This window comes from Tiliqua scincoides, chromosome 13 (genome assembly GCF_035046505.1).
Source record: "Tiliqua scincoides isolate rTilSci1 chromosome 13, rTilSci1.hap2, whole genome shotgun sequence".
In the NCBI taxonomy this organism is placed as follows: domain Eukaryota; kingdom Metazoa; phylum Chordata; class Lepidosauria; order Squamata; family Scincidae; genus Tiliqua; species Tiliqua scincoides.
In genome coordinates this window covers 2,336,281-2,364,166 of record NC_089833.1, presented here as the reverse complement: position 1 = coordinate 2,364,166, position 27,886 = coordinate 2,336,281, and the positions used below count along the sequence as shown (strand labels likewise).

At 44.7% G+C, this 27,886-nt stretch overlaps 2 protein-coding genes across 5 annotated transcripts; one reads left to right on the top strand and one right to left on the bottom strand.

The window, feature by feature from the left end:
* Window positions 1–915: 915 nt before the first annotated feature.
* On the top strand, window positions 916–2,025 carry B3GALT9 (beta-1,3-galactosyltransferase 9). The gene has a single exon (XM_066640801.1). It carries the CDS (start codon window positions 916–918, stop codon window positions 2,023–2,025), a length of 1,110 nt encoding a protein of 369 aa, XP_066496898.1.
* Window positions 2,026–4,800: 2,775 nt separating this feature from the next.
* On the bottom strand, window positions 4,801–27,886 carry RPUSD1 (RNA pseudouridine synthase domain containing 1). 4 transcript variants are annotated; one of them, XR_010795034.1, is made up of 7 exons: window positions 27,807–27,886; window positions 22,542–22,734; window positions 20,729–20,852; window positions 13,520–13,622; window positions 10,844–10,945; window positions 8,663–9,643; window positions 4,801–8,190 (listed from the first exon to the last, which is right to left on the bottom strand). XR_010795034.1 is itself a non-coding variant. In XM_066640490.1 (7 exons), exons 2-7 carry the CDS (start codon window positions 22,721–22,723, stop codon window positions 8,750–8,752), a joined length of 699 nt encoding a protein of 232 aa, XP_066496587.1. In that variant the 5' UTR covers window positions 22,724–22,734; window positions 27,807–27,886; the 3' UTR covers window positions 4,801–8,749. The 4 variants fall into 4 exon arrangements, 3 of the variants coding, with proteins under 3 accessions (XP_066496587.1, XP_066496588.1, XP_066496586.1); XM_066640490.1 differs by having other exon boundaries at window positions 4,801–8,785; window positions 9,492–9,643; XM_066640491.1 differs by having other exon boundaries at window positions 9,492–9,643.

Sequence of the window (27,886 nt, the reverse complement as noted above, 5' to 3'; positions counted from 1 at the left end):
AACAATTACTGGTAGGTTATTTTTCAGACTAAGTCCCCCCCCCGCCCGACTTATCCAAGGGTTACAGAACATTCCATTTTCGGCCCTGCCCTCGACTTATCTGTGAGATTGGCTTATAGGCAGGTCTCTGCGGTAAGCACTTTGTCCTCACAAAGCAACTCATTAGCTGCAAATGATAGAAGAGCAGATGTCCAAATCTTAGTACTTTCAAGACATGGGAGAGTCCAATTATCACTCAGACCCCCCTTTCAGCAGTGCCACTTCTTCTGAAACATCACCGTGCAGCTCAGCAACTGGGAGGGGGTCTGCAAAGTGACACTTTGCAGTGAAAGTGGAAGGACAGTGCTAGGAGAACCCATTAGCATGGGGGCCAAAGAAAATGCTTCCACAGGCCAGATATGACCAGTGGGCCTTACGTTTGACACCCCTGCTCTGTCCCCCATTTTCTCCAAGTTTGGCAGGAACATGGAGCAGTATTTTTACCATTGGAACCCCCAAGCTGTGGAACTCCTTACCACAGGAGATCTGCCTAGCCACCCTTTTTACACTGTTATTCAGTGTCCCCAGAAATCACATTTGCTCAAGCTGACTTTCAAGTCCTTCCCTGTTAGGGCCAAGTAGCAAATCTCCATCCTCTCAACGCATTTCTCCTACATACCAATCTTGCTTTAGACACACCTGGGAATGTGCAGGGGCCCCACTTGCCCATGGAGCAATCCGCTGTTGTGGCAATATGCAGACACAGGAATTGTGTGGGCAGGGCCAATCAGGGAACCACCATACATCACAAACATTTAAGCAGTTGGACCCATTTTTGCCTGGCCCACAGGTATACACATTTGGTCCCTGCTGTGTATATGCAATGTTGGGTAGAAATGGCTGAACTAATTTCTCCCCTCCTCTCCTCTCCCACAGATGATGTTCTGTAGACTCCGGACCCACCAGTGGTGTTTCATCCTCTTTAACATTGTGCTGTTTCACATTCTGCTGTTCGGTGCTGACCTGGTGGAGGAATTTTTTCTGAGAGCTCTACCCACCACCTACACCGACAGAAAGATCCTCGAAGCCAGAGAAAGAGCCCGGACACTAGACATGTCCCGCCTGAAGGCCAACATCTCCAAGGCTTACATACTCAGCAACTCAGAGGCATGTTCCGGCAACGAGATCTTTCTGCTGGTCCTTGTTTTCAGCAGACCTGAAAATGCATTGAGACGTGGTGTGGTCAGAGAGACTTGGGCTAATGTGACGCATGTGGAAAGCTGCATCACTCTTGTCTTGTTTGTATTAGGGAAACCGTCCTTGGAGGCCGCCCAGTTGGAGGTCACCAAGGAGTGGCAGAAACATCAAGACCTCATCGAAGGAGCCTTCCTTGATTCCTGGGAGAATCAAACGCTAAAAATCTTGCTGGCGATGGAGTGGACCATCACTTTTTGCTCAAGAGCAAGGTTCATCCTCAAAACAGATGCAGAGATGTTTGTTAACCTCCCAAGTTTGGTGGAATACTTGCTGAGCTTAAGAACCCACCCCGAAGACATTTACCTTGGCAAGGTGGTTCATCAGAAGTCACCCAACAGAGATCCACAGAGCCACGACTTTGTCCCCTTCAAGAAATATACAGAGAAGCATTATCCTGACTATTGTGATGCAGGAGCTTTTGTCATTTCACAGGACGTGGCTCGGAAGATCTACGTAACTTCTGGGGAAGTACCCCTCTTGCTGCCTCCTGGTATTTTTGTAGGAATCTGTGCCAGGAATGCCGGTGTGGTGCCCGTCCACAGCTTCCGGTTTTCCGGAAAGAAGCACATCTGGTACAACCGCTGCTGCTACAAGTTCATTTTCACCTCGTTAGTAGCAAGAGATGGCCAGTTGGTCGATGAATGGGAGGAGATGAACAACAGCAAAGACTGCTCCTTGGTGGAAACCTACTATGGATTGGTGTCTTGCAAAGTCATGACTTACTTGGATGGGTTTAAATATCTGAGCATGGATGCCCTGCAGAACGAGGTGCTCCGCTTACCCAATTAAAAGCTAAATTAAATGCGCTGCATGGTGTTGACCCAAAGGAGTACCTGTTATCCCAAGGTCAGAGTTCTGTGGCTTCACCTAACTTCTACTAAATGCCTTTTACTTATGCCTTTAATTTTATTTGTATCTGAAGTGCTATGCTCAGCTAGTTATGCAATTGGCTGTCCCAAGACCTTATTGCAAAGAATTCCATAGGCTAATTCCATGTTGTGAGATGTGGCATTTTCTTGTCTGTTAATTTGCCACCTCTGCTTGAAGTGCATCTGATCTGACAAATCTTCCATGGAGGTTCAGGTATGATACTGTCCATTTCCATATTTTAAGAATCAGATGGGCATGTCATCACTCCACTTACCACAATGGCCTGATACCAATGACTGGAGGATAGATCAATAGCTGTCAGCCATTATAATGTTTAAGACTTCTGTTCAGTTCTTTGATGCATGCAGAGTGCTTCACATGTATTAACTTAATGCAGTGGTTCCCAAACTGTGTGTTGCAACTCCCTGAGGCATTGCAAGGCACTTGCCAGGGTGATGTGGGGCTCCAAATAGCAATAGGAGGCTTGGTGCTGTGGAAGGAACATAAGAACAGCCCCACTGGATAGGCCCATAGGCCCATCTAGTCCAGCTTCCTGTATCTCACAGCAGCCCACCAAATGCCCCAAGGAGCACACCAGATAACAAGAGACCTGCATCCTGGTGCCCTCCCTTGCATCTGGCATTCTGACATAACCCATTTCTAAAATCAGGAGGTTGCATATACATATCATGGCTTGTGCCCTGTAATGGATTTTTCCTCCAGAAACTTGTCCAATCCCCTTTTAAAGGCGTCCAGGCCAGTTGCCATCACCACATCCTGTGGCAAAGAGTTCCACAGACCAACCACACGCTGAGTAAAGAAATATTTTCTTTTGTCTGTTCTAACTCTCCCAACACTCAATTTTAGTGGATGTCCCCTGGTTCTGGTGTTATGTGAGAGTGTAAAGAGCATCACCCTATCCACTCTGTCCATCCCCTGCATAATTTTGTATGTCTCAATCATGTCCCCCCTCAGGTGTCTCTTTTCTAGGCTGAAGAGGCCCAAACGCCGTAGCCTTTCCTCATATGGGAGGTCCCCCAGCCCCGTAATCATCTTAGTCGCTCTCTTTTGCACCTTTTCCATTTCAAGGAGCTCCAGCATGCAATTTTTGAGCACTGGGAAAATTCCTCCTGCTCACCTTGGCCCCCTCACCTCTGTCTGTAACAGTGTTTAGGGCCTTTGAACCCTGAAGTAACTGACAATGACGCCATTGCCAGTCACTTCTGGGAGACCTGTGTCATTGCCAAAGTTTGGGACTTACAAAGTCTTACTGTAATCATAATTTCCACCATGCAAAGCAAGTACTCTTACCCCCATAGTGCAGATGGGGAAGATGGAGGCCAAAAGGCTCTGGACTCGGACTGTGGGATTAGCAGCTCGACCTCAGCAGTTGCCCAATGATGCCAGCCTTGTAGTACTGAACTACTACAAAGGGCTATTGCTGGGTTTACAAAAAGATAATGTACTTGAGTGCTTTGCAAGCTCTCTAAATGCATTTGACAGTCCTATTGAACATTCTTCAGTTTCCAGCCTTCTTTGTGGCACAGGAAATGCTGTTCACAGGCAGATATTCTGCTTCTGGATAATGGAGAATTTGCCACTCCATTCTGGAGCACCTAATCAGCTTCACAGTCACTCTCCATCACCTTATGCCAGTGGTTCTCAGACTTTGAGGGAGTTTTACTCCCGAAGTAAGTCTTTGCAGGGGAGGGTCAATGGCAGGGAAACTATCCCTATCCCTTCGCATTCCTAAGAGGGACAAAGGGGGGGGGGTGCATTCACTTACTTGTACTCAGTGAAGGCTGCTAGAAGCTGCAGGAGATGCGGGGACCTCCTGCAAACAGGAAGTGCTTGGCGATTGCTCCGTTTCAAGATTTCAAGCCTCGGGGAGCCCTGTGGAGGGCTGCGCTGGGCTCCCTGCACCTCCTGCAGCTTCCAGCAGCCTTCACAAGTAAGTGAAAGCACCCCCCTTAGGGATCCTGGGGATTGCTTCCCTGTCTCTCCTCTTCCCCAGGCCAGGGAATACCATCTGAGATATGTACTGTGGCTGCGCACTCCTGTTTGTGAACAATTGCATGCCTCTTGCACTGCTCTAGCAAATATAATTGCCCAGATACGTCACAAGCCAATCCGATATCTCCGGGTCACTGGCACTGTAACAAGAAGGATTGGCTTTAGTCACTGTGACATAGATAAAAGATGCTTCAAACAAAGCAAGGTCCCAAGCATTTTATTAGATTGGACTAAAAAACCCTGGATTGGCTTCTGATCCACCTGGCCCTGGGCCCTTCTGAGATATTAGCTGAGGAGTGTGATGTAATGGAATATTTAAACATTCTCATTGTTTATGGGGAGATGCAAGTCACAGAATGCTGATAAAGAGGATCATCTGTGAGATAAGTCCAAGGTCACTTTGGATGGGATTAGAGATAGGATATGTTGTACGCTGTCAGCAGAAAGGGAAGGAGTCGAAGCCCTTTCCTGGGCACATAATGTGGGAATTCACATGCTGTCTCTGCTCCTGATCTCCAAGTGTTCACTGGAAGATTGGGAGAGACTGTGGCTATATAACCCAACACACACACAGCATTCACTTAATCTTGATGCACATTTGCCAGTAGGTTTTGCTTGAGGCTTTCCCCATCCACACACACTGTGCATGAGATTAACAAATCACTGACACAAGGGCAGAGCTTATCTCAGGTGGTTTATTTCAGTGACGGTCACAAATGTGAAACAATCAATACCTAGAAATATTCCCAAAACCTCACAATGTGCCACAAACACATTAAAAACTCCACATCACAGCATGTTTAAAAAAAATAGAGGGAAGTGATCCACCTCTAGGTTACCAGCAAACTGATGACACCACAAAGCCTGGGTGATAAACATGCAACGAAAACCAATGTACCTGCTGCCGTTCAAAGGGCACTGGCCATTGTGAACATCTTACCCTAAATCCAAATAAAGTGGTCCTGGTGTGCCACCAAACAAGGGGGACAAGGCAGCATTTGGTGGTCTGCCTGAGGCACCCTGAGATTTGTCCACTCAAAACCAAGGGCCCTATCTGCACAACAGCATCATATTCATTTTATTCCAGGTTAAAGGTCATGGTTTGCCTTTGGGGAATGCCAAAAATTATAATTTGGGAAGGATGTTACAAATCCCTAACCTTCCTGATAAACCACAGTTTTTATGGTTCTCTGGGAAGAGGGAATGGCTATTAAACCAGTTTTATGCCCACAGTGTAGATACAACGAAGGTGACTTTCTTTGGACAAAACTGTCTTCCATCTTCCTTTTGCCATTTATCACACAGCCCATTTGATACTTTCTCCTTTTCTGTGAGCTCAATATTTGTTTAGGAGCATCATATAGCAAATCCTCACACAACTTTCAAAACTGGCTTTGCAGACAGACATGGGAGCCTCCTCCCCTCCTCCCAAAGAAACAGAAATTGGGGTATTCTAGGGTTCATATTTAGTTCATGCAAGGTTCAGGGTAAGTTCAGGTTTGAGGGGTCCTTAGCTAAGTGACCATGGGGTGTCTTCCCATCTGGCCCCCCTTCCTTTACTATGACAGCAGACACAAGTGTCTTTCATACTCAATGAGTCAATAGCAGCAACAGCAGCAATCTTGCTGGTAGCTGTCCCCCCCACTGGTTGTTCCCCCCACCCCCCACCTGGGGCAAAGATAAGCATCAGCAGTTGCCTCAAATACTAGACTTTGAACAACGAGCATAGAGTGTGTGTGTGTGCTGGGATGGATCAAATGCCACAGTGGTATGCAAACCACTGTTGTAAGTGCAAAGATTAGGAGGAAAATCAATCACGAGTCATGACAGTAGTGAAAAATCACCTGCCGAGTATACATGACGTCTTCTTTTGAAGCAAGAAATGCACCCATGTATGTAATGTGCTTAAAACATTAACTACTGTTCATTATGAAGCACATGGGCAAATGTATGTGAATTTTGTTACATACGAAAAATGAGAACAATTTCACCAGTAATCTGGTGGGAAATTCCTTATGGAAAGGACTTGCGTCAAAATGACATCAACAAAAGTACAGCTGATAAAGTGATCCAGTTTGTGCATCCTGAGAATAACTTTGGAAGATTCCTGCCCATTTGCTGGGAGATCCAGTAATCTTTATGTGGTAGAAAATAAGCCCATTGTCCACAGTGGTATAATATTGCATCAAAAAAGAATTAGCTGAGAGTTCAGGGGATTCTAGAGGAAGCAAGACTGCTCAGGAGTATAAATTAAGGTACCTGATACAGTATAAATATTTAGTGCAAACAGCTCATGGGGGACATTTTTGCATATCAGAAAAAAAGATTTAAAAATTGATCATTTAAGAAACCCACCCTCACCTGCTCAGATTTCCATCTTAGCTCCTTTTAGATTTCATTTACAATATAGCTTCTTCCCCACAAAGTGCTAATTGCTTTAACAATGTAACCAAACACCTCTCTGAAAACAAGAAACCAAATTTTTTAAAAAGAGAAAGGGGTTCACTGTGTAGAAAAAGGGGAAAGGAATTGGGAATATGCAACAGCCCTAGACAGCTTTCATCAGGAAGCATCCCCCCCCCCCCGCTACCACTGGGCTTTTGTGCCATGAAGAGCTACAGGAGATGCAGGAATTCAACAGGTGATGTTTTTCTTGAGTTGGTGATTCAGCAATAGGGGAGAGGGTCACTCTTTGGAATTTCTGCTTAGCATGCAAAAAATGAACATGGCAGCCTTACGATGATGAACTGCAGCTTTAATGGGCAAAAATAGGGAGAGAATAAGAGCGCAATCCTAACTCACTTTCCAGCATAGCTGTGCCAGTGGAGCATGTGCTGCATCCTGCAGTTGGGGGGCAGTCACAAAGGCTTCCTCAAGGTTAGGCAATGTTTGTTCAACCTTGGAGTTGCATTGCCCTTATGTTGGTGCTGGAAAGTAGGTTAGGACTGCACCCTAAGATGCATGTGAGGGTTATCACCCACTTATGCACACTCTCCTGGGAGTAACAGTGAACTGAACAGAACAGATTTACTTCTGAGTAAGCATGCACAGGATTGCACTATGAATTAAGCAGATGGGTTCTAACCAATACACAGTATTAATTAAATATGTGTATGTTTGAATATAAGGAAAACACAGCTGTGACTCAGGAAAAGCATTTCCTGGTCTTTGTTTTTAAGCATTGCTCGCAAATGCCTCAGTTCGCACCACCTGAGAAGGATCATCCCCTCCTGTGTGCAAGTGAATGGCAAATGCATTTCCTAAGACAGCATCCATTATCTGTAGTTTCACAAGTATTTGGTTTAAATCTGCTGCCCAACAGATCAGGGGCATCTTTTTAATCAACCCAATGCTGTTTAATCCCCCTAAACTAACCAAATAGCTGACAAAAACACTGCAGCTCCAGTAATGGTGTGCAGACAGACGGGCACCACACAGGTTGACAGTACTAAAGTCTTGCAAGCATCCCAAACATGGAATGTTTAAGTCTCTGATACAGAATTGCAGCTTTAAGCCAGACATCCCATCAAGCCATATTTTAAAACCTTCCTTTACTTTGAAGCACCCACTTGGTCTCCTCCTTCTCCAGCTCAATACCCAGGAGTCTTTTACACTATATTACAATTAATTTCAATGGAACTGACAGCCAAGTAAACTCGATTTCATGACCTGCAGTTTCAGAACTAGTCTCAGTGACCATTTGCAACATGAACCCTCTAGTGGTGAGAGCTCTGCTGTGTTCCTGTACTGAGGTGCCAGGAATTACTGGGCTGGATGGGTGGTGTCATTCTAACAGCCTGCACAACAACATCTAAAAACTCTGTGATAGCCACAAATGTTCCTTGTATGGCCTATTTGTATACATATTTATGACATATTCGTATAGTGCAACCTTTTAAAATGTTTGGCAAAGATTCCGCAGTTTGCACAGGGAAATGGAAATGGTTGAAGATTGGAAAAATTCATGCAGAAGCAAAGAGATCAGATCTGCAGGCAGTCTGGAAGTCCTGCTTGTGCTCTATGGAACCGACTTGCACATTTTTAGGTCTCTCCTCCAACCAGATGCTTCTTCTGTGCAAAAACAACAAAGCAGAAAAAGAGGACTGCAGTTTCTGTTTCATGACATGCATTGTGAAAAAGTTCCAGGGTACCAATAAGGACTCAAAAAATGGTGAAATTAGCTCCACAAGTGAAGGAGGGAAGGATATCCCAAAACCTTGGATATAGCACATGAGAATTTAACTGGGATTATTCTAAAAAATCTTACGCAACAGTACTGAAGGGATTATTTTCTTCTGCAAGTATTGTGGAGTAGATTTTTAAAATGCCGTACAAAAATATTTATTATTAGGAATGTCTATAGTAGATGCTTTTTTCAGTATTGACAAATGTTAGGATACTTTCTTAACATCTTTAAAAAAAGTATCATTGGAGACGGCGGATTTAAAATTGGCAATAAAATACTTTCAAAAGGCTCACAAGGGCAAATGTCAATTAAGAAAAAAGATTCCTGAATGGAAAAAATAAAAGAGATCCATCTCACTTTCTAGTTTCGTTCCTTTGTTTGTCTGTTCATTCATCCTTCCGTGTCTGGGCCAAGTTGTGGTTGCATGAAAAGCCATTGGCATGACTAGCCCAATGTGGAAGGGGCCTTCATATCCTCTGCCTGGAAAAGAAAGTGAACCTTTGGGGTCAAGAGGAGTGAGCCCTCCAAGGCGAAGGAGAGGGATGATTGTAGGTCCTGCGACAGGCAGTCAGGCAATCCCACTTTTCTTCCCTTCAGAAATTACTCTGCTCAGCACATGAGGAAGGGCCTCTGCTGGCTTTGCTTTCCTACCAGTTGCTGCCCCAGTTCCATAAACTCAAAGCATAGCCCCACCAGGCTGTCCTTGTGCGTGACCTTTTGCACCCAATGACTAAAGTGTGCCAGTATGAAGACCGAGTTAAAAGGCTGATGAGGTGATACAAATTCCAGTGCGGGAATGCCATCCTTGCTAGGCTGCTTCCTCCAGGAGTGGAAACAAGACTACACTGGGGTCTGAGGGGGCCATTTGGATAAGGGTCGGTCAGAAGCCACAGCAGGGAGAGGGGACTACTTCAACGAGCTCACAAGAGACGGCGGCATCTCATTCCAAGGCCCGTTCTGCCAGCCACTGCTCATACTCGGCTCGCTGCACTTCCACCTCTGGGATCTTGGCCTCGTGTGGAATCTCAGCGCCTGGGCTCCCAAGGAACTCCTCCTGGGGCCCTTCCTCCACAGCCTGGATGCTTTTGTCTTTCAATTCCTTTATCAGCTTTTCCAGACACTCTGTGGCACGATCAGATGCCCAGTTGTGATCCAAGGTGGGAACAAAGGGATCTGGCGCACTCACCTCAATGAGCTCTTTGCTAGTCGGGATGCGCAAGTAGTAGGCGTGAAGCATCATCCGGTAAGGGACGCTATCCTTCTTAAAGCTGTAGGTGAAGTCACCCACTATAGGGTGCCCAATGGCACTACAATGCACACGGAGTTGGTGGGTTCTTCCTACGAAAGAACAGAAATATAAGTCTGTCATTGGTTATTTTTAGAGGTGGGACAAAACAGTTTTATTTTTTCACGCATTTCAGTGTTTTCCAAAGGCAGAAGTGCAAAAAGTGGAGTTATACATAAGAACGTAAGAAGAGCCCTGCCGGATCAGGCCAAAGGCCCATCTAGTTCAGTTTCCTGGATCTCACAGTGGCCCACCAAATTCATTTTTATTCAGAATTTAAAGTACAATTACAATTGCTTTAAAAGTGTATTAGGAAGGTGATGTGGGCGGTATAATATCAGCAGATGAAACCACAGTCATTGGTTTCATGAAACAATCACAGTCATTGGTTTCATGAAACACAGGCGTACGCACGCACACACACCCCCATTAAATAATAAATAAAAACCAAATAAAAGTTTTAATTTTTTGCAGCTTTTGGGATTTTTGGTTTTTACAAAAATGTTTTATTTCATTATCTTCTTTTTCTCCCACCTCTAGCTGTTTGTCATGATGATTGTATGAAGCTTCCATATGTCATGATGATTGAAGCCTTGTATGAAGCTGCATTTCTCAGACGCTTATATAGTGAAGGGGGCAGGTAGAAGGGCAGATCAGGTCTGGAAAGGGCTCACCGGCAGTGACGCCTGCTGAATACGAATTCACCTCCTGGGCCCAATTCACCTTCAGCGATCAATGCAGGCATGTGCCAGCTATAGAGCTGGGGCAGGTTCAAGTTGACACATATCTGCTGCTGAGGATTACCCCAGAGCAAAGGAACTTATGCTTCCTTATTCTGAAGAGGCCTCAATATGCCAAAATTCCTGTACGGGATACAGTGGAAGCTGCATTGGTGCTGCTACATCACCACATGGGAAGTTACATAGGATTGGTCTGCTCTTGAGGTTAAATGCCCACACTTTTAACAATGATAATTTGAACTTAAATTTGCTGTTTTCCCAATTACCTATCACTTCAACCTCACTTGCAACTGTGAAAAGAAATGAAGTCAAAAAATAAAAAAACATGAAATAAAATAGACCTTCACGTTGCTTGTGGGAGCACTAAAAGGTCCCCATAGGGCTGGGTAGATGAAGCACTTATCTCAGTTGGAAAGGCAGGTTTGGCTGGCAGCCTAGGAGAGGACAGGCACTTTGGCAACAGTGAAAAGGTTCCAGATGTTAGCGCAGATGACAGGAGAAAGCAGTTTTTACCTGTCAGTGGCTGCAGAAGCACTTTTGTTGCAGGGTCACCTCCATATAGTCCACGTTCCAACACTGTTAGCTCTGACTGGCAAGGCTTGGGGTTTTCACAACCTATTAAAGAAAACATCATTCTCTGACCTTCTAGCACTTTTCCTAAGCACACGAAACTCTTTACATATATCTCACTCATGCAGCAAATTCTATATGCAAGTGCACCCCATATTACTTACAACATCCTAGGCCAATATTCCATATTTATTGTTTAGCCTTTAAGCCAATACAAAACCTTAGAGAATTAAACTGAAAATGGAGGCTGAAATAAAAAGAGAGTGACTTCTTTAACACCATCTAAGCCCAGTGTAGACATATGATATCCAGTGTGGTAAGCCAGTTAATGATGGTTTGCTTTCTTTCTTTAAATTTTTTTTTTACTTTTCCATAAACAAACACACATACAAAACACATACATACAAACATTGAGGTTGCAGGATACCATATACCAATTAATTAATAATTCATTCTACCAATAATTTCTTATATCTCTTAATATAATCAAAAAAAAAGAAAAAAAGGAAAGAAAACAATTATAAAAAGAAAAAAAGGATATACAAAAAATACATATCAATTTCTAAAAACCGTTTCATATTCTACTGTATATACTTCACCATAACCATCATATTTCATCATAACCATCTCTTTTTTTCCCATCATTCTTTATGTTCCTTCTTTCAATAAACTCTTAAACTCTTTTATTAATACAGCTTATTCTAATACAAATTTACTACTAAATACTTATCATAATTCTAATTATAAACAAATCTACCAAACCACTCTTATATTGTATATCCATTGCTTTCTAAACTTTACTTTCTACCTTCATATCATTTCTCCATCTATAAATTCCAAAACAATATCAAACAAATTTAAATCTAATTCATCAAAATTAATTAATCTAAATTCATCTAAATCTAAATTCATAAAAATTAACCTATAAAATACAAAAACTCTTTTATTAATACAACTTATTCTAATACAAAATTACTACTAAATATATCATAAATCTAATTGTAAACAAATCTACCAAACCACTCATATATTACATATCTATTACTTTCTAAATTTAAGTTTCTACCTTCATATCATTTCCCCATCTATAGAAACAATAACAAATTTAAACCTAGTTCATCAAAATTAACCTATAAAATACCTAGATATATTTATTTTTTCCTCAAATCAAAGATTTCGCCACTACCAAATCGTGTCATTATCTTGAATAGTAATTCAAATCTTGCATATCATCTCTAAACTTTTTTTTCTCTTTTCCATCTTTTTTTCCTGATAAACTTCACAAGAATGTCTCTTAAGAGTTCATGCTTTGATATACATCCTCTTCTTAGTCTTCTTATTCCTGCCAATAAATCCAGATCCTGGCAGGTCATCTCCTTCTCTTGGTCAATCTCTTGGTCAACTATGCTTGTTGGTTGACATGTCTCTTCCCCATTCTGGTCCAACACCTTTTGGGTACTTATCCTCCAGTCTGCCCCATCTTTCTGTATTTTCATTAAAATTGTCATTTCAACTTGTTGGTCATTATTCTTCATTGTTGTAGCTTTAACTTCCATTTCATTAAGCTTATTTATCTGTTGGCTTAAGGTTTCCATGCTAATTTGGATTTGTAAAATTTGGATCACTTGTTGTCGACTCATATCAAGCAAATATTCCAGCTTTTGTTGTATTTTCCCGATTTGTTCCTGATGAATCCATGATTTTTCCCTTACAGTTTTCTTTTAGTCCACTAGATGTCCTGGGCAATCTCTTTGCTATGGAATGTAAACATTTAGTTTCCCACAAGTGCCGACCAAACAATGTTCAACTCACCACTCAGTGATAGGAAATCCTTTCGCACTCAAATAATCCAGAATTCAACATCCAATAAAATTAATATCTCATACAGGGTTGCAGATTTGTAAACTTGTATTGATAAAGTTATACTCCATATAGTGCCAAAAACTCAAATGTCTCTTCTCAGATTTAAAAACAACCATGAGGTGGAGGAATCCTCCCCCCCCCTTTTTCCAAAGTCAATTGTTCAAAGCCAGGATTTACATAACACAAACAGCACTTACTTTGTTCTTCCAAGTATCTTCTTTCAACAGATGAAATCTGTTTGAGTAGATGGTATCTCCACAGGGGTTTTGCAGTTAGTCATGATTTCACGTCTCCTCCCCCACTGCCTTGAACAGCCAACTCCTGAGAAGCAAGTCCCCCCACCCCGGCTGGGCTCCAACCTAACTCAGGTATCACCATCAGGATGACTAAACCTCTCCTAAACCAAAGTCATCGGATCTCCTGGGCAGAAATAGAGGTGAGAAACAGGCTGAAATCTGGAGCCCCGGAGATCGTGCCTGTTCAGTTCACTGCATCGCCCCGCCCCACTATGGTTTGCTTTCTTTCACCAGGGTTGAGTGTTATATATGAATTCAAAACCATGGTTAAAGAATGGCTGCAAACCAGAATGTGAAACCAGGGCTTGAGGTTAGATGGCCTTGCCTCGCCAGTCTCTTTGCTGGACAAGCAGGCACAGCTCTGCTGGAAAAAGTTATGATTTCACTGTACAGCTAGGATCTCAACCTGGGCTAAGGCAACAAACCCTATTTAGCACTATCCATGGCTGAATATACCTACCCTCTGTCCCTTCAATGCACATCATGTGGGTCAGGCCCTCTGTAGTGTTCTTTCCAATGGCGTAATGGATGGTCATCCTCTCCTCCTGAACGTGGCCCCTCACCTGCCAAGCAGAGGAGGCATTGTGTAGCAGTGCAATTTGAAAGGTCAGCTTCAGTTTGCCCATTCAAAACATGAAAATCAGCAGCATTCCATGAATTGTATATGCCTGCAGACCTGCTGCCCAAATGCACACCCAGGCATGAACTTCAGCATCCTGAGCACCTGCATTTCCCTTGTTTTAAATGATTTTCTTAAAAACAAATTTCTAGACCTTATGGCATCTGAGAGACTTAAGGCTGCACAGAAAAGCAAACTACGATTCCCTTCAAAGATTCAAGTGCTCCACAAATGATTTCCCTCCATCACAAAGGCCAGGAGACATGTAATCGCCATTATGTTTGGGGCTAGGAGGATTTCATATCCTACCCAAATAGATTCAGCATCCCTGGAGACTCTCCACTGCCCTCCAGTTTCACTCTCTGGGAAGGCTGATGAAGAAAGGTAAAGTCCAACTTTATACAGGGCTGCCCTAATTTTATAGAATTCCACTCAGAGACTTCAGTGCAAGGTACAGAATATTTGATGGGAGGGAGAGGAGCAGGACATCAGAGGTTTCTTGAAGACTGGAGATGGGCAGGACGCGTACATGCCATTGTCCTGTACAGACAATTCCCTAAACTCCCCACTCTCCTTCCTTGACACATGAAAGGAAAACAGTGACAGTTTCAGCTTCAAACTAATTGCAGTTTCCTTTTACATCCAAACTTGGAAACTGTGGTTTGTTAAAACAAACCAGGAAGAATTGTAGTTTGCTATCCTGGTTTGTTTAACAAATTAATGACCAGGGCAGTGGATGAGATTGCTCCGGAGCGACCTCTGCCACGTCGCAGACTCGGAGCAGCTCCTTGGTTTACTGAGGAGCTGTGAATGATGCTGGGTAGACGTCTAGAGCGACGGTGGCAGAAAACTCGCGATGAATCCGAGCGGACACGGAGTAGAACTCATTACAGAGCCTACTCCGTGGCAGTGGTAGCAGCGAAGAGATTGTTCTTCTCTGCTACCATTGCGTCTGCTGACAACTGTCCGGCAGAGCTGTTCCGTGTGGTGCGGGGCCTCCTTCATCAGGCCCCTCTAGTGGACCAGGAGGAATACACAGTCAGCTGCTGTGACGTGTTTGCGCAACACTTTGCAGATAAAATCGATCATATTCATCGCGACTTGGATGCCACATTGACGTCTGACGATGTCCCCTTGGCAACTGCTTCTCCAGTGTTGTGGGATTCTTTTCAGCTTGTACAGCCTGAGGATGTGGACAGACTCCTTTGGAGTGTGAGGCCATCTGCCTGCCTGTTTGACCCTTGCCCAGCTTGGCTGATAAGAGCTGCCCAGGGTGGACTGGCTGAGTGGACGGGGAGGGTGGTTAACTCTTCCTTGATGGAGGGGACGTTGCTACTCGCTTTGAAACGGGCAGTGGTTCGCCCCCTCCTGAAGAAGCCCTCCCTGGATTCCACCGTGTTGGATAACTACCGGCCAGTCTCCAACATCACATTTCTGGGCAAGGTAATTGAGCGGGTGGTGGCGGCCCAACTCCAGAGGGTCTTGGATGAAGCGGATTATCTGGATCCTTTTCAATCTGGTTTTAGGCCGGGCTTTGGGATGGAAACTGCCTTGGTCATCTTGGTGGATGACCTACGCCGGGGACTGGACAGGGGGAGTGCATCCCTGTTGGTCCTGCTGGACCTCTCAGCGGCTTTCGATACCATCGACCATGGTATCCTTCTGGGCCAATTGGCCTAGTTGGGAGTTGGAGGCACTGTTTTGCGGTGGTTCCGCTCCTACTTGGAGGGTCGGTCCCAGATGGTGGTGCTGGGGGATGCCTGTTTGACACCCTGGCCTTTGAGGTGCAGGGTGCCGCAGGGTTCAATTCTGTCCCCCATGCTATTTAATATCTACATGAAACCTCTGGGAGAGGTCATCCGGGGGTTTGGAGTGGGGTGTCATCAATATGCTGATGACACCCAGCTCTATCTCTCCTTTCCTCCAGACTCCAGGGTGGCGGCTGAGGGCCTGGAGTGCTGTCTGGAAGCAGTGAGGATCTGGATGGGGTCCACCTGGATTTGCAGCTGCTCCTGGATTCCCAGGTGGCAGTTGTGGCTAGGGGGGCCTTTTCTCAGCTTCGGCTGGTGCGCCAGCTGTGGCTGTACTTGGATCGTGCAGACCTGGCCACGGTGATCCATGCCACGGTGACATCGAGGTTAGATTATTGTAACACGCTTTATGTGGGGCTGCCCCGGAAGATGGTTCGGAAACTGTAGTTAGTGCAGAATGCGGCGGCCCCGTGTGGTCACTGGAGCTAGGCGGTTTGACTCTGTCAGCCTGCTTCTCCATTCGTTTCTGGGCCCAATTCAAGGTGCTGGTTTTGACCTTTAATTTTTTTGGCAGGAGACTTGAACTCCAGAATAGGGGAAAACAATTATGTTATGGGTGCAAAATTGGGCCTTTCACCTGAAGATCTAACTTATCTTCCCACTAGGATTTCAAGGGATTCGGGGATAAATGGAGCTGGACATCTTTTTAGTCTTATTTACAAATATCAATTTTATATTTGTAATGGAACAGATATAGATCCAGATTCGGGCTTGTATACGTTTTTTGGTCCAAGGGGTAAAAGTGTGATAGATTATATGATAGTTTCTCACTCGATGTTACCCCATTTCAAAAGTTTTAAGGTACTTATTAGACCTGAAAGTGATCATATGCCAATACAGTTATTTCTCTCCCTACCTATTAGTAAAGTCTCGGAAAAGAAATTATTTGAAGAAAACTTAGTAGTGCAGGGAGAGAGAAGGCTGCGTTGGACCGGAAATTTACAAGAAAGAATAACTTTTGTTTTATTGTCCCCTAGATTATTATCTTTAAGAGACCAGGTTCTTTTTTCTCCAGATCCCTTGGAAGGAAAAATTGTTCAAGAAATTAAACCTTTTGTAGTCACTTTTAAGCCCGTCCATACAGAAATTCAGTCTTATGGTGGATGGTTTGATGCTCAATGTGCTGCCCAAAAACGTATCTTGGCTGGGGCAATAAGGAGATTGAGACAAGAGGATTCACGGGAAAATTTTTCTTCTTATGTCTTCTTGCGTAGAGAGTATAAAAATTTGATACAGATGAAAAAGGAAGAGTATATAAGGAAAACTTGGCTAGAGCTTGGTTTGGCAGCTCTGGAAAGAGATTCGGCCAGGTTCTGGACATTAGTGTCAAGGGGAAGGAAGAGATATTCTGGAGCCCTAGATAATCAAATAACTTCTACACAATGGCGTACCCATTTTACATCGCTCTTCAGTTCCTCCTCCTATGGGAATAGCCCATGTCTGTCTTTGGGTTTAAATTATCACCTTTTTTCATCCTTCCCTGAGTGGGATCCAGTCACCTTGGATGAAGTAAAAAATCTGATTATTTCCCTGCCAAATAACAAAGCGCCAGGGGAGGATATGCTTCCCGGTGAATTGTTTAAGTCAAACATTAATTGGTGGAGCGCAGTTCTTGCTAAGTTGTTTACTTATATAAATCAGTCTGGGAAAATACCACAGGGGTGGCAAGTTAGTGTTATTGTCCCTATCCATAAAAAAGGCTCTAAGGCTGACCCAAAGAATTTTAGGCCTATTAGTCTTCTTAGTATAATTTCTAAATTGTATTCTAAAATTTATTGAGTAAACTGGGCACTGGGCACTGAGCACTGGGCTGCTGAGAATTCAATAATTGCAGAAGAACAGGCTGGGTTTCAAAAGGGGAAATCCACTATAGACCAATGCTTTGTACTCCATCATTTGATTCAGAAATATTCCCAGTTGGGTAAAAAGAAGATTTATGTCACTTTTGTGGATTTTAGTTCGGCTTTTGATCTTATTAATAGAGACCATCTGTGGCAAAAATTGGCTGTGACTAATATTGATAGAAGATTGTTTTTAATCCAGATGCTTCATTCAAACACCAGTCTTAGAGTCAGATTAGGGGCAAATGGGTTGCTTTCTGAGGCAATTCCTGTAGACAGAGGAGTTCGGCAGGGATGCCTGTTGACTCCCTTTCTTTTTAACTTTTATATTAATGATATTGTACAGGAATTGAGTGGCCCAGATTTTTTTCCACCTTCAATTTGGGATGTTAAACTCTCAATTCTTTTATACGCAGATGATATTGCAATTATTTCTACCACTCTTGTGGGTATGTGGAGGCTTTTGGTCAAATTGAGTAAGTATTGCATAAGAGAATATTTGGCTATTAATTATGCCACAACTAAAGTTGTAGTTTTTGGGAGAAACAGAAAAACTCATAGATGGAACCTTGATGGAAAACCTATAGAACAGCTTGCTGCTTTTAGTTATCTTGGTCTCCATTTTAGTGCTCAACTCTCATGGAAGTACCATTTTAATGCAGTTAATTTGAAAGCGACTCATTCTACTCAATCTTTACTTCGATTTACTAGAGTTCACGGGGGAAGTTTAGTTGCACCAGCTGTTGAGGTGTTTGCTAAAAAAATAATTCCTCAAATAACCTATGGAGCTGAGGTCTGGGGATATACAAAGTCCCCTATTTTGGAATTGGCCCAGAATTCTTTTATACGATCTCTTTTATCTGTTCCCCGTGCAACGCCAATTGTATATTTAAGAGCTAAGGTGCGACTGATTTCAATTGAAGCTAGCTGTCATATTGCACTCATTAGGTATTGGTTAAAATTGAACTCCATGAATGATTCCTGCCTTCCAAAGAAATGTTTTTTAGAACAACTTCAAAATCCTTCACAAGAGTCTTGGGCAAATCTGGTTAGACCTATAATGGATGAATATGGACTCAATGTCCCTTCCTACTCTTATTACTAATGAAACCAAGAAGTTGCTCAAAGAAAAAATTAGCCTTTATTCTAAGAGGATGGATTTATGTATTTTTTCCCAAATATCATCTGCATTTTGGTTTCATGTTTATAAAACATCTTTTGGTTTGGAAAATTATTTTATAAATTTAACTGCTGCTCCGTTACGAAAAGCATTTATGGCCCTTTGCTTTTAATGTATGCCATCGGCCTGGTTGGAGGGGAAATATAATAATTTTATCAAAGAGTTTGTCTATGTGGACTAGGGGTTATCTTTCACTATTTATTTAGTTGTCCCTTGTATGAACATCCTAGGAATCAATTCCTTGCTGGCATACTTAGCCTACTGCATGATAGACCCTTGCCTGTTCAGCTATGCAGTTTGCTTGCGGGTACAGATGTTACTATCACCTATCAAGTAGCAAAGTTTGCTAAAGCCGCAAAACTCCATAAATCTTAAGGATGAGTGCTTTTATTGGTTATTGTTATATATTTTGTTGTTTTTCTTTTAATGTATTGCGACAACCTATGGTTTTAAGCAAATAAATTGAATTGAAAAATTGAATTGAATTGACCTTTAAAGCCCTATACTGCTCTGGGCCAGGGTATCTCAGAGATCGCCTACTTCCGTACAATCCGGCTCGTCCTCTTAGGTAATCAGAGAAGGCCTTTTTACAAGTGCCGCCGCCTAAGGAGGTACGTGGGGCGGTGGCAAGAAATAGGGCCTTCTCAGTAGTGGCACCAACGTTATGGAACTCCCTTCCCCTTGATTTGAGAATGGCTCCCTCTCTTGAGATTTTTCGGCGAGGCCTGAAGACCTTTTTGTTTAAACAAGCCTTCTGAGTTCATGGCCTTTTTAAACATCTTTTCTATATCTTTTAGTATTTTTACAGGCCTGATTCCTCTATGATTTGCTGCGTTTTGCTCTTTTTATCTGACTACTGTTTTTATGGGTATCTGTTAATGTGTTTTAATATGTTTTTATTTGCGGTTAAATTATGTTTTTAATCTGTTTTTAATATGTTGTAAGCCGCCCTGGGTCCCTTCGGGGAGAAGGGCGGGATATAAATTAAGTTTATTATTATTATTTAATACTATCACACGAAACCAGAATTCTGATCACACGAAACTCCATGACTCTGACTGGGAATAGTTGTTAAAGAGAGAAATTTAAAAAAATTTTTTTAAACTGCATTCCCTTTATTTAATAAACACTGAGATCCTCTAACTTGCAAGAGCAGCCTCATTTTCCACTGATGGGTGGGGTGCTTTTTCTTTTTTCTCAATGCTTCTGTTTTTATTCCTTTCTTTTTCATAAGTGGTGCACAAGTCTTCCATTCTGCAAAACAGAACTGGGTTCTTGCGCAAGTCAGTGGGACACCCAAAAGGAATTAGGATAAAATCCCAATACCAGCTGACAACTGCTCCCTCCTGGGGTCTGTTTCAACAGACATCTGTGGCTTTGTCTGCTCTGCCAGAGCAGAGTTATTTTCGTGAGTTAAAAAATACATTTTCAAAAACATTCTATTGAAAAATGTAAATGAAGGGAAAATCAAGTTTCCCTTCCCCTTTGAAAAACGGGGAGGAGGGAGGGCATCCCCCCAACCCTCAAATTAAACTGTTAGCACTGGAAGGCAAGAGTGCATCAACGCTCAACAACAACTGACTTTGTTCTACTTGTATTTCACTTTTGTAATTATTTGACATTTCTTTATATAACGCATAGCACCACACATGATTGGACTATTTATTTTTAATAAAACAAAATGTAAAGAATTGTTTCTCTTTTGTCTGGGGGGGGGCGGGTGTGACACACCAGCAGAGTCAAGTTAGGAATCTTTTGAAGTTTTGACACATCAAGAACAAAAGGTTCACCATCACTGACCAGGGACTTAGATTTGAACTCATGTATCACCTATATTAGTCAGCCCATTGGCTGGCACGTGGGGTGCCACATGAAATGGGCTTTGCCCCGAGACGCACCATACTCCTCTTGGCAGACCCAGGAATTTCACACAAGAAAAGGAGATCTCAAAGCCTAAAGTCTGCCCAGTTCTGCAACAGAAGGTATTATTCGGAAATCTATTTTAGATTATTCTGCTTAGCTGAAAGTTTTCACAAATTAATTATGAATGTTCATCAACGTTCCTTTAACCTTTTCTTTTCAAGGAAAAATCAGTTAGAAGTTGTTGCAAAACAATCTGCAATATTTTATGAACTATAAACACATTTTTTAAGATGCTAACAATGATCTTTGACCCAGGTAAGAGATATAAGAGGAGCTCGAGAAGGTGGAGGCTTACCAGTGCGAGGTAGGCCTTTGTCACCAGCCGCTCCTTGAAACACTTGTATGCACTACCCGCAGCTGCTTTGTTGAGTGCCACACACAGGGCCCCACTGGTGGAGAAATCCAGCTGGTGGCAGAACCTGGAAGGTTCAAAAGATGTTGCGTGTGAGGCATTCTCAAGAGCACAGCATTTCAGTCCTCAGGGCCCAGATCTTCCACTATTCTGAACTTTGGAAATCATTTTTTGGCTCAGACAATCCCAAACTTTACCCAGAAGGCATCACCTACCTTTTATATCTTGGCATCCTGGTCCTAACTGCTGTATTTCTGCAACGGTTTACCTGTATTTCTGCAAAGGCTACCTAAAGGGCCATTCCCTCCTAACAGTCTACTCATCCACTAGTGTTGCCTTTCTGGGCCTCTACCACTGCCTACTCAGGAATACTGGGGCGGGGGTTTGTGTTACAGGGCCTTCTCTGGTGCAGCACCCTCAGTGGGGAACTCCCTGCCCAGAGAGAGCTGTTTACCCCCCTCTTTCCAGTGGCCTGACATCAGTTGAAGAGCCTTCCTTTTCAGCAAGCATTCAATGTTATTGTTCATTTTTTAAAGAATGCTCTGGGGAAGGCACCCAGAACAGACCTCCTCTTTACAAGCCCCAGGAGCTCCCTTAACATTACTGCAATTTAAAAACTGGTTTTCTACTTTTTTCTTTCCTGCTGCTTCTTTGTCTTCATTCTTATAACTGATGGTTATCTTTGTTCCTACTATTGAATTGCAGGCCACACTGAACTGTATTTTTATTGTCCAACTGGCCACATGGACTGCTGATGGGCAACCTCCCAACACATGTGCACCCTGGCCTGTCCAGTGGTATGCTCAGCTCCTAGTGGACACCCACTGCCCAGCAGCGAGACTGTGACAAAACACTATAAACTCCACTATGAGTGGAGTAGGAGGCTCCACTCAGCTCAGCAGGCAGAGCTACAGCACATGGTTTTTGCACTCTTAAAAAAGCCCACCTGTTTGCCCTGAGCCTCTTATGGCTGTGTGTAAGATTGCATCTGGCCTCCCAACCCAGAAGTAACTGGTGATGACATTGTCTCCATCTCTCCACATCATGCATAATTTTACAAATCCCTCTCACATCTTCTTAAACGAAAACACCAATGCTTTTTTTCTAGCGGGAAGAAGAAAACATTTGGGGACCCATTTTCTGCATCGCTAATGGCTGCAGAATACCCTTTCAGAGTCAGGGCAACCAAAACCACAGATGTATTTTTCATCATATGCCTTTATAGCAGGCCCTCAGTATCTGCGGGGATCAATTCCATAAGCCGCCACAGATACCAAATTGCGCAGATAATGGAAACTGCGGCTGAGGCCACATGGCATCACAACTACTTAGCTGGGGATCACACCTAGCCCTCTGCATTGCCTCCCTGCGTCCTCAGAAGCCTCCCAGACATGAGTGGAAGGCACTTGGTTCGCCCCAGCAAACCAGAAGCCACTTCTGGTTGTGTCCAGGAGGTCCTATGAGGCCCTCCAGCCACAGGCTCAGCACCCGCGGATATTTAAATTCACGTATGCCAAGCCCACAGATAAGGAGGGCGGGCCCACCGTCATTCATTTCCACATGGTAAAGCACTTTGCACTCTTCATCTTGTTTGCCCTTCCAACAGCCCTGCAAACATCAGAACTCACACTTCACAGATGTGGGGTACTTCAGCTATAATGGAGTTTGTAGCCAAGCAAGGACATGATTCAGGATCTCCTCACATCTAGGCCCAACAGCCTGGTCCACAAGTGGCCCTTTTCTCACAGTCACTCACCGGAAGCCGTAATAGGTGTCTGGGTCAGCGAGCTCAGGGAACCGGTATTTCAGCTGGCTCTGCAGGGTGAGTTTCTCATACCACATCTTGCTGTCGATGCGGACATCCCAGTGCTTGTTGACCACAATGAAGTCCGTGCTTTGGTAGAGAACCAATAGGTTATCGATGCTCACTGGCTCCATGGCAATGTACCCTTTGGAGAGGAAGAAGGAGCAGCATTTAATTCCAAAAATCAGAACTGTGGTTAGATCTTTGACCTCAATGCCTTCCTGGTTCATCCTCCAGATGTGGGGAAGCTGGTCTGGGTTATTCAGAGAGAACAGGAAAATGCTCCACACATGCTCCATAGCAATTAATACATCACACATCCTACACCAGGGCTGTCCAAACCTTTTGACAGGAGGGCCACATCATCTCTCTGACAGCCAGGGGGGGAGTGGAGAATTAATTTACATTTAAAATTTGAATAAGTTTACATAAATTTACATCAATTAATGTATTTTAGAGATGGAACTTATATGAATGAATGAAGACCATTAGCTATCATTAGCTCAAGACCTGTAAAAGGCCTTATGCAAGGCAAGGCTGGCCTTTCTTTTGTTATCGCTGCCGCTTCACAGGCGTGAAAGTGGAGGGACCCACAACAAGCAGTGGAGGGACCCCTCGGTCCACAGCTTGCACGAGAGGCAGAGCAGTTGGCCCTTGCGCTGAGTGCAGTTGCATTGGACCAGCATGGGCTCCAACTAATCTCCGGTGGGCCAGAGGCTCATTGGAGACTGAGGGCTCCCCATGGGCTGGATTTGGGGTCCCTGGGGATTGCAAATGACCTCTTGGCCAGGGTTTGGGCATCCTTGTCCTATACCAACAGGTTCCAGAGCTAAAGGCTGGCTACAGTGAAGTCCAGAAGGCCAGGCAAGTGTCAGAAGCATCGAGCTGCTGTAGCACAGAGTCTAACAATATAATCCAGTTCATGATTATTCAAATGTTCCAATGCATTCAATGGGGCTTACTCCCAGGAAAGTGTGTTCAGTATAGACTAAGAGACTGAGGGCCCAAACCTATCCAATTTTCCAATGCCCGTGCAGTTTAGATTATGAGCCCTTTTGGGACAGGGAGCCATAAGTTATTTGATTTTTTCTGTAAACCACTTTGATAACTTTTTATTGAAAAGTGGTATATAAATACTATTATTATTATTATTATTATTAGTTGTGACAATGGGGCATGTGCTGAATCCAGTGGTGTGAAGGCAGTTACAGAGGCCTCCTCAAGGTAAAGGAACAAATGTTCCTTACCTTGGGGCTGCATAGCAGCTGTACTGGTGCTGGAAATTTGGACAGGATTAGGCTCTGAGAAAAGCCCCAGTTAAAATCTCACTTCTGCCAGTACATACTATGTGATCTTAAGCAAGTCACTTAAGCAAGCCCATCTGCAACAGGTCCACTGTGCAGGGTTGCTATAAGGATTACATACTACTTTATAAGATGTACTTTAAATACTAAAGCACCAAACAAATGTTATGTTTTATTAACTGCTAATCTGCAAGGGAAACATTTGCATTGACTGAACCAACAGATTACTGAACTCACAGTGCAATCCTAGCCACGTTTACTCAGAAGTAAGTCCCACCAAGTCTAGTGTGGCTTACTCCCTAGATCAGGGGTGCTCAATAAGTGGATCGCGATCTACCGGTAGATCGCGAGGCAAAATGAGTAGATCGCGGAGTGCCGACCTCCCCCTTCAGGTGCCTCTGGGAGGAAACGCCGAGAGTAAGGCCCATTGTACTCAATGGGGCTTACTCCCAGGTAAGTGTGGCTAGGATTGCAGCCTCACAGCCTAATCCTAGGCATGTCTACTCAGGAGTAAGTCCTGGTATACTCAGTGGGGCTCAAGGTACACCAACATACATTGTACACATAAATGTTATGATGGCGCGAACATTGTAAAAAAAACTCTGGTAGATCTCCGGGCCTTGCTGGGTTTCAAAGTAGCTCTCGAGTCAAAAAAGTGTGAGCAACCCTGCCCTAGATAGTGTGCACCGGATTGCAACCTTATGCTATAGTTGCAAGTACGTATATACTTGAAAGTCCCAGTATCATCTACTCAATCTACAGCTAAAGAGATATGTTTGGGTTGGACTGTACATTTTATAACATGATGCTATGCATGTTTACTCTGAAGTAAACTTCCATTCTTTTTAACTGGGCTTATTCCCAGATTAATGCGTGTAGGGTTACAATAGCAGTTCTACCCCTACCAATTAACCAATGGGACCGAGATCAAATGATAGACTTGCTCCTATAGACTTCGTGAAAATTTTTTTGCTTGGCTTTTCCTATCAGTCAAAGTCCAGGAGAACAAACTATTTTACTTTTACTTTCTCAGATCCCTGTGGTTTTCCCTTAACAGTCACAAAAATAACAGACAGATAATCTTTTCATGTCAGGGTCTGGATTTTCCACTATACTGATGGGACGAACTTGTTAACTTCCAAAAAATTACATCCACTGAGCTGTGTTGTGCCCTGCCAGCTGAACAAAGAGGCACTTTTTCAATTGGTGATCCTTACATTTAGAGACTAACTTTGATCCTTACAGGAGAGACTAACTGTCATCCCTCACCCCAGTACAATGTCTTTCCTAGTGGCTGTTTGCTGGTGGTGTATTGCCTTTTTAGATTGTGAACCCTTTCAACTTTCTGTAAATCGCTCTGTGAACTTTTTTTGTTGAAAAGCAGCATATGAATATTCTTAACAACAATAGATGTGGGAAAAAGAGCATAACCATGTAGTATAGAGCAGTAGCTATTATACACTAAATCATAAATACAGTTGTTCATACTTTGCAGAAATGATGCCCTTCCTCCCATACATCTATGGTGAATTTCTCATTACAGGAACCAGATTCCAATCACAGAATATTTACTGGCAGCCCAATCCTGAGCTGGCCGGAGTGCGGGGCTGCAGTGGCACCAAAAATGGCTGCCACTGCATCCTGTGCACTCTGGGCAACTGCCAGCAGCTCCTTTCGTCCCCTTCCCCTGGATAGAGTGAGTAGCACTCTACTCTGCCAAAAGGTTGGCAGTGAATCAAGAGCCTCTGTGTCAGGCAGTGAGCCTGACAGAGCCTGTGGAGCCAGTGGAGCTCCCACCTCCCTCCCACCTTACCTCACTGCTGCTCAGCGGTAGGGCCAGCAAACGTGCTTTATGTTTGCGACAGTGCGCACCAGTGGCAAGCCAATGCAAGCTGTTCAGGACTGGGCAGTGGGTCCCCTTAGTGTCAAACTAACACCAATTATGTCAGCCAAAACACACATTTTGCTACCTTAAATGATGGACCTATTCCTGAGTAATTTGGATGCTAATTCCAAAAATGGAATCCATTTTTCCATAAAATGTCGATTTTCAGAGATATGGCTTCACCCAGTGTTTCTCAAATTGTGGGTTGTGAGCTGGTTTCAGGTGGGTCCCCATTCATTTCTATATTTTGTTTTTAGTATATTAGACTTGTTGCTACCTACCATGGTACGTGACTGCATTTGAGGAAATATGACAGAACTGTACTTTTAACAAGCCATTATATTTAACAATGATATTAAATGGGACTTACTCTGGGTTTGTGTGGGTAGGATTGCAGCCTAGGATTGTTAAAATTTTTCCTGCTTGATGAACTTTGGGTCATGACATAACTTCTAGTGGTCCTGACAGATTCTCATTCTAAAAAGTGGGTCCCGGTGCTAAATGTGTGAGAACTACTGGCTTAGCCTAGACCATGGCTTCCTCACAAAGAAAGTGCTTGAAGCACTCACTAAATCAGCACTCCAAAATCATATAAAACCACCACAGATTCTAAAAAAAAGTTTTTCTGATCCTTGATTTTTGCAGGCCTGTGTTATCATTTGTTCTTTGACAACTCTGAAAGCTTTTTTTTGTATTGTTATATTTCATACCCTATTTGTTCTCAATGCCTGTCCAGGACCTTCCAGTGCTTGAAACACCCTCCCTCTTCAGCAGTATGAAAGCAAGCGCTTCTCCTGCCTGGATTCAAACACAGAGGAACAGAGCAGAGGAGGAAGTGTGAAGGAGAGGGTGGGGCTAGAGCATCAGATATATTCTGCTCTGCTCCCATCTTCTGATTCATGGGGGAGGCAGGCTGTGGGCTCCCCCACCAAGCCACTCCTGAAGCTTCCTGCTGTTTTTCCGCCATAGTAACTGAAGTCCTCCTGTTCAGTAACACATTTTGGGGGGGGGATAGTTATTGTGCCCAAGGCAGACCTAACAGATGTTAGGCAGCTGTGAGCAGCTCCAGACACCTCCTAGGGTGCAATCACCTCCTGTCAAGCACAGGGCGGGGGGGGGGGCTGGATGTGGCCCTCAGGCTTTCAGCTGCTGAGTAGTGCTGAGGTGTCAGCGCTGAAGGGCCTGGCGCGAGGACTGGGCTCTCCCTTCCTCGAACAGGATGAAGATTCGTCCCTTCTCTGCAGCGAGTGAGTTCCTAAGTGAGAGAAAGCGCTTCTTTCTGGTCCTGAGCGGTCACTTCCGGCCGTCAGCAGGCAGCTTGTGCTGGGGGACAAGCAAGGGGAGCCCCCAGTGCTCTTTGGCAGCAAAAGCCCCCCACCTCGCTGCCTGGAGCGCCGGCTGGCGGCCCGCCCTCTGCCTGCTGGGGCTCAGCAGGGCACGAGCTCAGGGTCGGGCGCTGTCTCCCGGGCCCGCCCGGGTCTGTTTCTGTCCCGCGTCGGGCAGGCAGCAAGTGCGGCCCCACCGGGCCAGGCCAAGGCCCGCCTGGCTCCGCCTCTGGCCTGTCGCCGTCACCCCCCAGCTGCTTCGCGGAGCGCCCAGGACCTGGCCGCCCCCCGCGGCGCTGAGCTGCCCGTGCCCGAGGCCTGGGTCGCCCGGGGCTGCTGCGAGAGGCAGGGAGCCGGGCCGGGGGGCCGGGCGCTGCTCTGTGTCCCGACCAGGCCGCGCGCCCCTCGTGGGCTTTTCCTCCGCAGCCCGTCCAGGCCCTCCGCCAGAGCCTGTGGCAGGGAGTTCCGCGGGTGACCGCGCGGCCTGGCTCTGCGCCGGCTCTGGGCGCTCTCTGCGAGGGAGCCGCGCTCGTGAGAGGGGCGGGTGCGGGGAGGCCGCGAGGGCCCCGAAGGTCTGGCGCTTCCTGAGCCGCGCAGGGCCGCGGGCACGTCGCACCGGGCCAGACTCGGCGTTCCTGCCGTGCCGGGAGGGGAGGGGCCCGGAGGCGCTCCCCGCCCGCCCGCGGCCTCGCGCGCCACCCACCTGCGCCTCCCGCCGGGGCGCGCCAGCACAGCCCGGTGCCGCGCCATGGACGTGCCCGCCGCGCAGCTGCAGCCGGGGGT

Coding starts and splice junctions, on each gene's coding strand:
- RPUSD1 (XM_066640489.1), bottom strand. CDS start 22,723: ATGGAGCCAGTGAGCATCGATAACCTATTGGTTCTCTACCAAAGCACG. Junction 20,853..22,541: donor GACACCTATTACGGCTTCCG/GTGAGTGACTGT, acceptor TGAACCTTCCAG/GTTCTGCCACCAGCTGGATT. Junction 13,623..20,728: donor CAAAGGCCTACCTCGCACTG/GTAAGCCTCCAC, acceptor TCTGCTTGGCAG/GTGAGGGGCCACGTTCAGGA.
- B3GALT9 (XM_066640801.1), top strand. CDS start 916: ATGATGTTCTGTAGACTCCGGACCCACCAGTGGTGTTTCATCCTCTTT.